The 14,247-nt window shown below is 56.4% G+C and overlaps 1 protein-coding gene across 1 annotated transcript in view; it reads right to left on the reverse strand.

Annotated features, from left to right (window-relative positions):
- LOC140644769 (tenascin-X-like) overlaps window positions 1–14,247 on the reverse strand; it is a 62,689-nt gene that overhangs the window by 32,268 nt on the left and 16,174 nt on the right. Inside the window, 13 exon segments of the mRNA XM_072847832.1 lie at window positions 430–723; window positions 1,425–1,718; window positions 2,040–2,333; window positions 6,350–6,643; window positions 7,719–8,012; window positions 8,710–9,003; window positions 9,325–9,523; window positions 9,525–9,858; window positions 10,230–10,551; window positions 11,173–11,466; window positions 11,788–12,320; window positions 12,692–13,000; window positions 13,617–13,926. Of these exon segments, the coding sequence (XP_072703933.1) occupies window positions 430–723; window positions 1,425–1,718; window positions 2,040–2,333; window positions 6,350–6,643; window positions 7,719–8,012; window positions 8,710–9,003; window positions 9,325–9,523; window positions 9,525–9,858; window positions 10,230–10,551; window positions 11,173–11,466; window positions 11,788–12,320; window positions 12,692–13,000; window positions 13,617–13,926 (4,065 nt within the window).

Consider the following 14,247-nt stretch of genomic DNA (forward strand, 5'->3'; position numbering starts at 1 on the left):
CATCCATCGACGCACTCATTCACGCAGCAAACCATTCATCCCTCCAACCCCCGTCCATCCAAGCATTAATCCATCCATCTATCCATACATCCATTAATTCATGTATCCAACCACCAACCCACCCATCCATGCAGCCATTCAACCGTCAAGCCACCCACTCAACCAACCAACCAAACCTCTATCCAGCCAGCCATTCCACCATTCATTCAACCAAACATTCCATCCATCCAACCCTCCACCATCAACCTATCCCTCCATCCTTCCAACCTCCCATGCAGCCATAACTCCAGCCAGCCAACGCTCACCACTCAACAGCTATCCCCACATCCCATAAGGTCCAAGGCACCAGCACAGGCCCTGTCCAAGCTCCTGCCCAGCTCCAAAGCCAGCGCCCAAGGGGACATGGAAGGGACTCACAGACAACCTCACCTGTGACGGCATCGGTGGAGACGGGGCCCAGACGTTTCCGACCCCACAACCCGTACAGGTTGAACTTGTAGCGGCGCGATGGTGACAGCCCAGGCACGGTCACTGTGCGGGAAACACCGTCCACGGGCAGCACCTGGGGCTGCCCTTCTGCATCCTTGTACTGCACCGTGAAGGAGTCAAAGGTGCCCTCGGGGACGCTCCACTCCAGCTGCACGGAGTCGGGGCTGACCTGGGAGGCCCTGAGCTCGCCCAGCATTGGCTGGGAGGGGGGTTCCTCTTCTGGCTCAGTCACAGCTACAGTGGAGAGGACATAATGCAGGGCATAAACGTCCCTCTGTCCATCCATCCATCCCTCCATGCTTCTCTCCATCTACCCATCCCTACATCTGTCCATCCATCCCTCCATCAGTATCATCCTTCAACTGCCAAGCAACTCAAACAAGCCATCGAGATTCCCTTCCATTTAGCTCTCTGCCTCCCATACATTCAGCCATACATTCCTCCATCTGTTTCTCAGTCCAGTATCCATCTTGTTCACCATCTCTCCTTCCAAATACCCGCTTGTCCATAAACCATCCTGCTTCCCATTCACCCAGTCACCCTTTCCCATACTCCTTTGGGCATTCTCAGCCCTTGGTTCTATCCATCATTCCACCCCACCAATGACCCCACCAACCACGTATTCCTCCATCCATTCTTCCATCCAGACAGTAAGACACAAACCACCCAACAAACCAAACGTCCATCCACAAATAACTCCTTTCTCCCATCCTTCCCTCTAAACACCTCTCCATACATCCATCCACCAATACATCCCCCCATCCCTCCAACCATGCCTGCACCCGTCCCTCCGTCCATGCCCACTCAGCACACAAGAGAAGTTCCCATTTCCCACAAGGCCCAAAGGACCCAGCATGGGCCCTGCCCCGGCTTCTGCTACCACCCCAAACCAAGAGCCCTGAAGGGACATGGCTAGGACCTGCAGAGGCCCTCACCTGTGATGGCATCGGTGGAGATGGGGCCCAGACGTTTCCGACCCCACACCCCGTACAGGTTGAACTTGTACCGGCGCGATGGTGTCAGCCCAGGCACGGTCACCGTGCGGGAACCACCATCCACAGGCAGCACCTGGGGCTGCCCTTCTGCATCCTTGTACTGCACCGTGAAGGAGTCAAAGGTGCCCTCGGGGACGCTCCACTCCAGCTGCACGGAGTCGGGGCTGACCTGGGAGGCCCTGAGCTCGCCCAGCATTGGCTGGGAGGGGGGTTCCTCTTCTGGCTTGGCCGCAGCTGAAACAGAGAGAGGACAATGCAGGGCATAAACATCGTCCACCCATCCATCCAAACATCTCCTCACCCAAGGAACCACACACTCACCCCAACACCCTTACCTGCTACACTCACTCTATCCAGGCTTCCCTCTCTCTCGTCCTCCCTTACGGCCTTCACCCCTGCCTGCACCCGTCCCTCCATCCAGCACCCAATCAACACCCAAGACAAGTTCCCATTTCCCACATGGGCCAAGGATCCCACATGGGCCCTGCCCAAGCTCCTGCCACGCTCAAATTCCAGGGCCACCAATGGCACCGATGGTCCCACAGTAACACTCACGTGTGACGGCATCGATGGAGATGGGGCCCAGACGTTTCCGACCCCACAACCCGTACAGGTTGAACTTGTAGCGGCGCGACGGTGACAGCCCAGGCACGGTCACTGTGCGGGAACCACCGTCCACGGGCAGCACCTGGGGCTGCCCTTCTGCATCCTTGTACTGCACCGTGAAGGAGTCAAAGGTGCCCTCGGGGACGCTCCACTCCAGCTGCACGGAGTCGGGGCTGACCTGGGAGGCCCTGAGCTCGCCCAGGATTGGCTGGGAGGGGGGTTCCTCTTCTGGCTCGGCTGCAGCTGAAACAGAGAGAGGACAATGCAGGGCATAACCATCGTCCATCCATCGAAGGGGGAGGGGAGTAATATCAGGCTTGCCCAAGGGAAGCTGAGGGACGACGTGCCACAGTTAGAGGGAGCGGGTGCCAGCGAGGGCACTCAGCCTGTGTCTCTGAGATGTGCTGGGTACACTGGGGCACGGCTGAAGCTGAACAGAGTTGAGCTAGGGGATACGGAGGCAATAGGAGCCAAGAGGGAAATGCCAGTGAAACCCCTCAAAGCACAGAAGGGGTGTTCCTCTGTGAAGGAGACAGGGACGACAGCCCAGCTGAAGTGCCTCTACACCATTGCACGCAGCATGGGCAACAAGCAGAAGGAGCTGGAAGCCATTGTACATCAGGAAAACGATGACATGGTTGCCATCACGGAAACATGGTGGGATGACTCGCACAACTGGAGTGTGGCGACGGATGGCTATACACTCTTCAGGAGGGATAGGCGAGGCAGGAGAGGCGGTGGGGTAGCCCTGTAGGTTAGGGAGTGTCTGGATAGTTTAGAGCTTCATGATGGTGACGAGAGGGTGGAGTGTCTATGGGTAAGAATCAGGGGGAAGGCCAACAAGGCAGATATTGTGGTGAGAGTCTGTTAGAGACCACCCAACCAGGATGAGGAGACAGATGAACTATTCTATAAGCAGCTGGGAGAAGCCTCACGATCGCTAGCCCTTGTCCTTGTGGGGGACTTCAACCTACCGGCTGTCTGCTGGAAATGCAATACAGCAGAGAGGAAACAGTCTAGGAGGTTCCTGGAGCGTGTGGCAGAGAACTTCCTGACACAGCTGGTGAGGGAGCCAACTGGGGAAGGGGCCCCGCTGGACCTCTTGTTCACGAACAGAGAAGGACTTGTGAGCCATGTGATGGCTGGAGGCCGTCTTGGGCAGAGTGATCACGAAATGATAGAGTTTTTGATACTTGGAGAAGCGGCAAGGGGAGGTCAGCAAAACTGCCACCTTAGACTTCCGGAGGGCAGACTTTGGCCTGTTTAGGAGACGGGTCGAGAGAGTCCCCTGGGAGGCAGCCCTAAAGGGCCAAGGGGTCCAGGAAGGCTGGACATTCTTTCAGGAGGAAGTCCTAAAGGCACAAGAGCAGGCTGTCCCCAGGTGCCGAAAGATGAGCCGGCGGGGAAGAAGACCGGTCTGGCTGACTAGAGAGCTCTGGCTCGAACTCAAGAAAAGAGGAGAGTCTACGACCTCTGGAAGAAGGGGCAGGCAACTCAGGAGCACTGCAAAGGTGTAGCGAGGCTAGGCAGGGAGAAAATTAGAAGGGCCAAAGCTGAGCTAGAGCTCAATCTGGCTACTGCCGTAAAAGACAACAAAAAATACTTCTTCAAATACATTAGCAGCAAAAGGAGAGCTAAGGAGAATCTCCAGCCCCTAGCAGACGGGGGAGGGATCACAGTGACCAAGGCTGAGGAAAAGGCTGAGGTACTTAATGCCTTCTTTGCCTCAGTCTTTAATAGCAGGGCCAATTGTTCTCTGGGTACCCAGCCCCCGGAGTCGGAAGAGAGGGACGGGGACCAGAATGGAGCCCCCATAATCCAGGGGGAAATGGTTAGTGACCTGCTGCACCCCTCAGACACTCACAAGTCTATGGGGCCTGATGAGATCCACGCGAGAGTACTGAAGGAACTGGCAGATGTGCTCACCAAGCCCCTTTCCGGCATTTACCAGCAGTCCTGGCTCACTGGGGAGGTCCCAGTTGACTGGAGATGAGCAAATGTGACACCCGTCTACAAGAAGGGCCGGAAGGAGGACCCGGGGAACTACAGGCCTGTCAGCCTGACCTCGGTGCCGGGGAAGCTGATGGAGCAGATCATCCTGAGTGCCATCACATGGCATGTAGAGGATAACCAAGGGATCAAGCCCAGCCAGCATGGGTTCATGAAAGGCAGATCCTGCTTGACCAACCTGATCTCCTTCTATGACAAGGTGACTCGCCTAGTGGATGAGGGAAAGGCTGTGGATGTTGTCTATCTAGACTTCAGTAAAGCCTTTGACACGGTTTCCCACAGCATTCTCCTGGAGAAACTGGCTGCTCATGGTTTGGATGGGCGTCCTCTTCGCTGGGTAAAGAACTGGCTGGATGGCCGGGCCCAAAGAGTGGTGGTGAATGGAGTTTACTGCAGTTGGCGGCCGGTCACAAGCGGTGTTCCCCAGGGCTCTGTGTTGGGGCCAGTTCTGTTTAATATCTTTATCAATGATCTGGACGAAGGGATTGAGTGCACCCTCAGTAAGTCTGCAGATGACACCAAGTTGTGCGGGAGTGTTGATCTGCTGGAGGGGAGGAAGGCTCTGCAGAGGGACCTGGACAGGCTGGATCGATGGGCTGGGGCCAATTGTGTGAGGTTCAACAAGGCTCAGTGCCAGGTCCTGCACTTGGGCCACAGCAACCCCATGCAACGCTACAGGCTTGGGGAAGAGTGGCTGGAAAGCTGCCTGGCAGAGAAGGACCTGGGGGTGTTGGTTGACAGCCGCCTGAATATGAGCCAGCAGTGTGCCCAGGCGGCCAAGAAAGCCAATGGCATCCTGGCTTGTATCAAAAATAGCGTGGCCAGCAGGACTAGGGCAGTGATCGTGCCCCTGTACTCAGCACTGGTGAGGCCACACCTCGAATGCTGTGTTCAGTTTTGGGGCCCTCACTCCAAGAGAGATATTGAGGGGCTGGAGCGTGTCCAGAGAAGGGCAACGAAGCTGGGGAAGGGTCTGGAGCACAAGGCTGATGGGGAGCGGCTGAGGGACCTGGGGTTGTTCAGCCTGGAGAGAAGGAGGCTGAGGGGAGACCTCATCGCTCTCTACAACTGCCTGAAAGGAGGGTGTAGAGAGGTGGGGGTCGGTCTCTTCTCCCAAGTAACAAGTGATAGGACGAGAGGCAATGGCCTCAAGTTGCTCCAGGGGAGGTTTAGACTGGATATTAGGAAATTTTACTTCACTGAAAGGGTGGTCAAGCATTGGAACAGGCTGCCCAGGGAAGTGGCTGAGTCGCCGTCCCTGGAGGTATTTACAAGACGTTTGGATGAGGTGCTTAGGGACATGGTGTAGTGGTGGGCTTGGCAGTGTTAGGTTTACAGTTGGACTCAATGATCTTAAGGGTCTTTTCCAACCTATACGATTCTGTGATTCTGTGATCTATACATCCATTCACGTTCCATCCACCTCGCTAATCATCATCCACCCCTCAGCCAATCCAACCAACCAGCCAAACACACATCCATCTCTCCAGCTCTTTGTTCATGCATCCACCCAGGCCTCCATCCCTCCCATCACCCACGTTCCATCAGCAACCCTCCATCCATCAGGGCGTGCATTCAGCCAGCCAACCACTCACTCTGCCTTTTGCCACCCCACCAGTCTGTCCGCTTATCCCTCTGCTTCTTATCAATTCATCCATCCTTCCACCAATCTCTCCAGACATTCACGTGTCCATCTGTCCCTCCATCCATCCATACATCCACCCATCTCAACATCCACCTGTCCATCTTTTGGACCATTCATTCATGCACCCCTCCATCCATTCCTCTGTCTATCTGTCCACGCCAGCAGTCATCCATGCATTTCACCCTGCACGCATCCATGCTTCCAAACATCCATCCAACCATTCATCTTCCCACCCACCTTCTTCTATCCACCGGGACAAGAATCCACCCGTCCAACCAGCCCTGCATCCATTCAACCCTTCAGTTATTCATCCATCCATCCACCCATCCATCCATCGACCCGCCCACCCATCTGTTCATGGCTCCAACCATCCTTCTTTCCATCCATTCAAAAAACCAATCACCAGACACACGCTCACCACTCCACCTACCTGCCCATCCATCCATACAGCCGTCCATCAACCCATCCCCCTCTCTTGCCTGCTCCCATTCCTACATCCATCCAACAGTCAACACCCAAGAGATGTCCCAGCTGGACAAGCTCCTGCCACACTCCTAACCCAGCGTGCAAAGGGAACACGGATGGAGCCCACAGACGTCCTCACCTGTGACAGCATCGGTGGAGATGGGGCCCAGATATTTACGACCCCACACCCCGTACAGGTTGAACTTGTAGCGGCGCGACGGTGACAGCCCAGGCACGGTCACCGTGCGGGAACCACCATCCACGGGCAGCACCTGGGGCTGCCCTTCTGCATCCCTGTACTGCACCGTGAAGGAGTCAAAGGTGCCCTCGGGGACGCTCCACTCCAGCTGCACGGAGTCGGGGCTGACCTGGGAGGCCCTGAGCTCGCCCAGGATGGGCTGGGAGGGGGGTTCCTCCTCTGGCACAGCTGCAGCTGAAACAGAGAGAGGACAATGCAGGGCATTAACATCATTCATCCACCTATACATCCATCCATCCCTTTTTTCTATCCAACCAGAGTCTCATCCATCCGTACATTCAACTCATCATCGCTCCATTTATCATCTCACTCAAGCATACTCCCACCCCTCCTTCCACCCAGCCTTATCACTACTCCACCCATCATCCTTCCAACCATCCAGCCACCCACGGCCTTCCTCTCACCCAGCTCTCCATCCACCTGATCACCCACCCACCTAACAGCTTGCCCCAGCCACACACACTCCAACTTCCTTTCCACCATGCATTCCATCCAGCCATTATCCTGCTGATCCTCTGTGGGTCACTCCACCAAGTCCTCCATCACTGCATCCATCCATCCACCCATTCAATCACCTCTCTTTCCATGCACTTTTTCCTTCACTTGGTTCTTTAATCTATCCCCCCATTCAATCATCCAACCATCAATCCATTCACTTGATCCTCCAAACAACCAACAAACTATCCCAACATACATCCATCTATCCACCCTTCTGTCCTTCCAGCCAACCATCCATCTATAAAGTCCTTTCAACCACTCACTCCATGAAACAGCCACAAATTCAACCATCCACCATCTGTGATCCCATCAATCCATCCAAACATCCATCGACGCACTCATTCACGCAGCAAACCATTCATCCCTCCCACCCCGTCCATCCAAGCATTAATCCATCCATCTATCCATACATCCATTAATTCATGTATCCAACCACCAACCCACCCATCCATGCAGCCATTCAACCGTCAAGCCACCCACTCAACCAACCAACCAAACCTCTATCCAGCCAGCCATTCCACCATTCATTCAACCAAACATTCCATCCATCCAACCCTCCACCATCAACCTATCCCTCCATCCTTCCAACCTCCCATGCAGCCATAACTCCAGCCAGCCAACGCTCACCACTCAACAGCTATCCCCACATCCCATAAGGTCCAAGGCACCAGCACAGGCCCTGTCCAAGCTCCTGCCCAGCTCCAAAGCCAGCGCCCAAGGGGACATGGAAGGGACTCACAGACAACCTCACCTGTGACGGCATCGGTGGAGATGGGGCCCAGACGTTTCCGACCCCACAACCCGTACAGGTTGAACTTGTAGCGGCGCGATGGTGACAGCCCAGGCACGGTCACCGTGCGGGAAACACCGTCCACGGGCAGCACCTGGGGCTGCCCTTCTGCATCCTTGTACTGCACCGTGAAGGAGTCAAAGGTGCCCTCGGGGACGCTCCACTCCAGCTGCACGGAGTCGGGGCTGACCTGGGAGGCCCTGAGCTCGCCCAGGATTGGCTGGGAGGGGGGTTCCTCTTCTGGCTCAGTCGCAGCTACAGTGGAGAGGACATAATGCAGGGCATAAACGTCCCTCTGTCCATCCATCCATCCCTCCATGCTTCTCTCCATCTACCCATCCCTACATCTGTCCATCCATCCCTCCATCAGTATCATCCTTCAACTGCCAAGCAACTCAAACAAGCCATCGAGATTCCCTTCCATTTAGCTCTCTGCCCCCCATACATTCAGCCATACATTCATCCGTTTCTCAGTCCAGTATCCATCTTGTTCACCATCTCTCCTTCCAAATACCCGCTTGTCCATAAACCATCCTGCTTCCCATTCACCCAGTCACCCTTTCCCATACTCCTTTGGGCATTCTCAGCCCTTGGTTCTATCCATCATTCCACCCCACCAATGACCCCACCAACCACGTATTCCTCCATCCATTCTTCCATCCAGACAGTAAGACACAAACCACCCAACAAACCAAACGTCCATCCACAAATAACTCCTTTCTCCCATCCTTCCCTCTAAACACCTCTCCATACATCCATCCACCAATACATCCCCCCATCCCTCCAACCAGGCCTGCACCCGTCCCTCCGTCCATGCCCACTCAGCACACAAGAGATGTTCCCATTTCCCACAAGGCCCAAAGGACCCAGCATGGGCCCTGCCCCGGCTTCTGCTACCACCCCAAACCAAGAGCCCTGAAGGGACATGGCTGGGACCTGCAGAGGCCCTCACCTGTGATGGCGTCGGTGGAGATGGGGCCCAGACGTTTCCGACCCCACAACCCGTACAGGTTGAACTTGTACCGGCGCGATGGTGTCAGCCCAGGCACGGTCACCGTGCGGGAACCACCGTCCACGGGCAGCACCTGGGGCTGCCCTTCTGCATCCTTGTACTGCACCGTGAAGGAGTCAAAGGTGCCCTCGGGGACGCTCCACTCGAGCTGCACGGAGTCGGGGCTGACCTGGGAGGCCCTGAGCTCGCCCAGCATTGGCTGGGAGGGGGGTTCCTCTTCTGGCTTGGCCGCAGCTGAAACAGAGAGAGGACAATGCAGGGCATAAACATCGTCCACCCATCCATCCAAACATCTCCTCACCCAAGGAACCACACACTCACCCCAACACCCTTACCTGCTACACTCACTCTATCCAGGCTTCCCTCTCTCTCGTCCTCCCTTACGGCCTTCACCCCTGCCTGCACCCGTCCCTCCATCCAGCACCCAATCAACACCCAAGAGAAGTTCCCATTTCCCACATGGGCCAAGGATCCCACATGGGCCCTGCCCAAGCTCCTGCCACGCTCAAATTCCAGGGCCACCAATGGCACCGATGGTCCCACAGTAACACTCACCTGTGACGGCATCGGTGGAGATGGGGCCCAGACGTTTCCGACCCCACAACCCGTACAGGTTGAACTTGTAGCGGCGCGACGGTGACAGCCCAGGCACGGTCACTGTGCGGGAACCACCGTCCACGGGCAGCACCTGGGGCTGCCCTTCTGCATCCTTGTACTGCACCGTGAAGGAGTCAAAGGTGCCCTCGGGGACGCCTCCACTCCAGCTGCACGGAGTCGGGGCTGACCTGGGAGGCCCTGAGCTCACCCAGGATTGGCTGGGAGGGGGGTTCCTCCTCCGGCTCAGCCACGCCTACAATGCAGAGGACACAAGGCAGGGCATAAAGATCCATCCCTCCACCCATGCATCCCTCCATCCCTCCATCCCTCCACCCCTTTTTCTATCCAACCAGAGTCTCATCCATCCGTACATTCAACTCAACATCGCTCCATTTATCATCTCACTCAAGCATACTCCCACCCCTCCTTCCACCCAGCCTTATCACTACTCCACCCATCATCCTTCCAACCGTCCAGCCACCCACGGCCTTCCTCTCACCCAGCTCTCCATCGGTCCATCCACCTGACCACCCTCCCACCTAACAGCTTGCCCCAGACATATTTTCTCCCAATCATCTATTTTATTCTCCATTATCCACTCAAACAACCATTCTCCACCTGATCCTCTGGGCGTTACTCCACCCGTCCTCCATCAAGGCATCCACCAACCATTCATTCCTTCATCCATATAGTCATCCTACAAGCCAGGCATCCATTCATCCATTCTGCATCCCTCCAGCCTCCCAAAATTCCACGCTCCCATCCCTTCTTGCTCCTTGTCTCATCCCTCAATAGATGTTCTTATTTCCCACGAGGTCCAAGGGTGTGACCAAGACCATGTCCAGTCCAAAATCTGGATCTACAGGGAACAGGGTTGGGGACCACAGATGTCCTCACCTGTGACGGTATCAGTGGAGACGGGGCCCAGACGTTTCCGACCCCACAACCCGTACAGGTTGAACTTGTAGCGGCGCGACGGTGACAGCCCAGGCACGGTCACCGTGCGGGAACCACCGTCCACGGGCAGCACCTGGGGCTGCCCTTCTGCATCCTTGTACTGCACCGTGAAGGAGTCAAAGGTGCCCTCGGGGACGCTCCACTCCAGCTGCACGGAGTCAGGGCTGACCTGGGAGGCCCTGAGCTCGCCCAGGATTGGCTGGGAGGGGGGTTCAACCTCAGCCTTGCCTGCAGATGAAACACAATGGGCACATTGCAGGGAACAAATGTCCACATGTCTGTCGATCTACCTGTCTCTCCATCTATCCATCTGTCCCTCCATCGATCCATTTTCCTACCCAACCATCAGTCTATCCATCCACACATACATTCACCTCGTCATCTCTATAGTTACCAGGTCACCCAAGCATCCACACACACGTCCTTCCATGAGTCCATTCCTCTACCCATCCATCCATCCTATCCCCTACCCTTCCATCAAAACACCCACCTACCCAGGCAACCATCCGGTCAACCATCTCTCCGTCCAATCAACCTTTTAACCAACCACCCACCATCATCCATCGCTCCATCCATCCTTCCAACCATCCAAACATCTCCTCGCCCAATGAGCCACACACTCATCTCACCACCTGTACCCTCCTCACTCCCTCCCTCAGGCTTCCCTCCCTTACGGCCTTCACCCCTGCCTGCACCCGTCCCTCCATCCAGCACCCAATCATCACTCAAGAGAAGTTCCCATTTCCCACAAGGTCCAAGGGACCCAGCATGGGCCCCGCCCCAGCTCCTGCTACCACCCCAAACCAAGAGCCCTGAAGGGACATGGTTGGGACCTGCAGAGGCCCTCACCTGTGATGGCGTCGGTGGAGACGGGGCCCAGACGTTTCCGACCCCACAACCCGTACAGGTTGAACTTGTACCGGCGCGATGGTGTCAGCCCAGGCACGGTCACCGTGCGGGAACCACCGTCCACGGGCAGCACCTGGGGCTGCCCTTCTGCATCCTTGTACTGCACCGTGAAGGAGTCAAAGGTGCCCTCGGGGACGCTCCACTCGAGCTGCACGGAGTCGGGGCTGACCTGGGAGGCCCTGAGCTCGCCCAGCATTGGCTGGGAGGGGGGTTCCTCTTCTGGCTTGGCCGCAGCTGAAACAGAGAGAGGACAATGCAGGGCATAAACATCGTCCACCCATCCATCCAAACATCTCCTCACCCAAGGAACCACACACTCACCCCAACACCCTTACCTGCTACACTCACTCTATCCAGGCTTCCCTCTCTCTCGTCCTCCCTTACGGCCTTCACCCCTGCCTGCACCCGTCCCTCCATCCAGCACCCAATCAACACCCAAGAGAAGTTCCCATTTCCCACATGGGCCAAGGATCCCACATGGGCCCTGCCCAAGCTCCTGCCACGCTCAAATTCCAGGGCCACCAATGGCACCGATGGTCCCACAGTAACACTCACCTGTGACGGCATCGGTGGAGATGGGGCCCAGACGTTTCCGACCCCACAACCCGTACAGGTTGAACTTGTAGCGGCGCGACGGTGACAGCCCAGGCACGGTCACTGTGCGGGAACCACCGTCCACGGGCAGCACCTGGGGCTGCCCTTCTGCATCCTTGTACTGCACCGTGAAGGAGTCAAAGGTGCCCTCGGGGACGCTCCACTCCAGCTGCACGGAGTCGGGGCTGACCTGGGAGGCCCTGAGCTCACCCAGGATTGGCTGGGAGGGGGGTTCCTCCTCCGGCTCAGCCACGCCTACAATGCAGAGGACACAAGGCAGGGCATAAAGATCCATCCCTCCACCCATGCATCCCTCCATCCCTCCATCCCTCCACCCCTTTTTCTATCCAACCAGAGTCTCATCCATCCGTACATTCAACTCAACATCGCTCCATTTATCATCTCACTCAAGCATACTCCCACCCCTCCTTCCACCCAGCCTTATCACTACTCCACCCATCATCCTTCCAACCGTCCAGCCACCCACGGCCTTCCTCTCACCCAGCTCTCCATCGGTCCATCCACCTGACCACCCTCCCACCTAACAGCTTGCCCCAGACATATTTTCTCCCAATCATCTATTTTATTCTCCATTATCCACTCAAACAACCATTCTCCACCTGATCCTCTGGGCGTTACTCCACCCGTCCTCCATCAAGGCATCCACCAACCATTCATTCCTTCATCCATATAGTCATCCTACAAGCCAGGCATCCATTCATCCATTCTGCATCCCTCCAGCCTCCCAAAATTCCACGCTCCCATCCCTTCTTGCTCCTTGTCTCATCCCTCAATAGATGTTCTTATTTCCCACGAGGTCCAAGGGTGTGACCAAGACCATGTCCAGTCCAAAATCTGGATCTACAGGGAACAGGGTTGGGGACCACAGATGTCCTCACCTGTGACGGTATCAGTGGAGACGGGGCCCAGACGTTTCCGACCCCACAACCCGTACAGGTTGAACTTGTAGCGGCGCGACGGTGACAGCCCAGGCACGGTCACCGTGCGGGAACCACCGTCCACGGGCAGCACCTGGGGCTGCCCTTCTGCATCCTTGTACTGCACCGTGAAGGAGTCAAAGGTGCCCTCGGGGACGCTCCACTCCAGCTGCACGGAGTCAGGGCTGACCTGGGAGGCCCTGAGCTCGCCCAGGATTGGCTGGGAGGGGTTCAACCTCAGCCTTGCCTGCAGATGAAACACAATGGGCACATTGCAGGGAACAAATGTCCACATGTCTGTCGATCTACCTGTCTCTCCATCTATCCATCTGTCCCTCCATCGATCCATTTTCCTACCCAACCATCAGTCTATCCATCCACACATACATTCACCTCGTCATCTCTATAGTTACCAGGTCACCCAAGCATCCACACACACGTCCTTCCATGAGTCCATTCCTCTACCCATCCATCCATCCTATCCCCTACCCTTCCATCAAAACACCCACCTACCCAGGCAACCATCCGGTCAACCATCTCTCCGTCCAATCAACCTTTTAACCAACCACCCACCATCATCCATCGCTCCATCCATCCTTCCAACCATCCAAACATCTCCTCGCCCAATGAGCCACACACTCATCTCACCACCTGTACCCTCCTCACTCCCTCCCTCAGGCTTCCCTCCCTTACGGCCTTCACCCCTGCCTGCACCCGTCCCTCCATCCAGCACCCAATCATCACTCAAGAGAAGTTCCCATTTCCCACAAGGTCCAAGGGACCCAGCATGGGCCCCGCCCCAGCTCCTGCTACCACCCCAAACCAAGAGCCCTGAAGGGACATGGTTGGGACCTGCAGAGGCCCTCACCTGTGATGGCGTCGGTGGAGACGGGGCCCAGACGTTTCCGACCCCACAACCCGTACAGGTTGAACTTGTAGCGGCGCGACGGTGACAGCCCAGGCACGGTCACCGTGCGGGAAACACCGTCCACGGGCAGCACCTGGGGCTGCCCTTCTGCATCCTTGTACTGCACCGTGAAGGAGTCAAAGGTGCCCTCGGGGACGCTCCACTCCAGCTGCACGGAGTCGGGGCTGACCTGGGAGGCCCTGAGCTCGCCCAGGATTGGCTGGGAGGGGGGTTCCTCTTCTGGCTCAGCCGCAGCTACAGTGGAGAGGACATAATGCAGGGCATAAACGTCCCTCCGTCCATCCATCCATCCCTCCATGCTTCTCTCCATCTACCCATCCCTACATCTGTCCATCCATCCCTCCATCAGTATCATCCTTCAACTGCCAAGCAACTCAAACAAGCCATCGAGATTCCCTTCCATTTAGCTCTCTGCCCCCCATACATTCAGCCATACATTCCTCCATCTGTTTCTCAGTCCAGTATCCATCTTGTTCACCATCTCTCCTTCCAAATACCCGCTTGTCCATAAACCATCCTGCTTCCCATTCACCCAGTCACCCTTTCCCATACTCC

Source organism: Ciconia boyciana, chromosome 29, assembly GCF_034638445.1.
Source record: "Ciconia boyciana chromosome 29, ASM3463844v1, whole genome shotgun sequence".
Lineage (NCBI taxonomy): Eukaryota > Metazoa > Chordata > Aves > Ciconiiformes > Ciconiidae > Ciconia > Ciconia boyciana.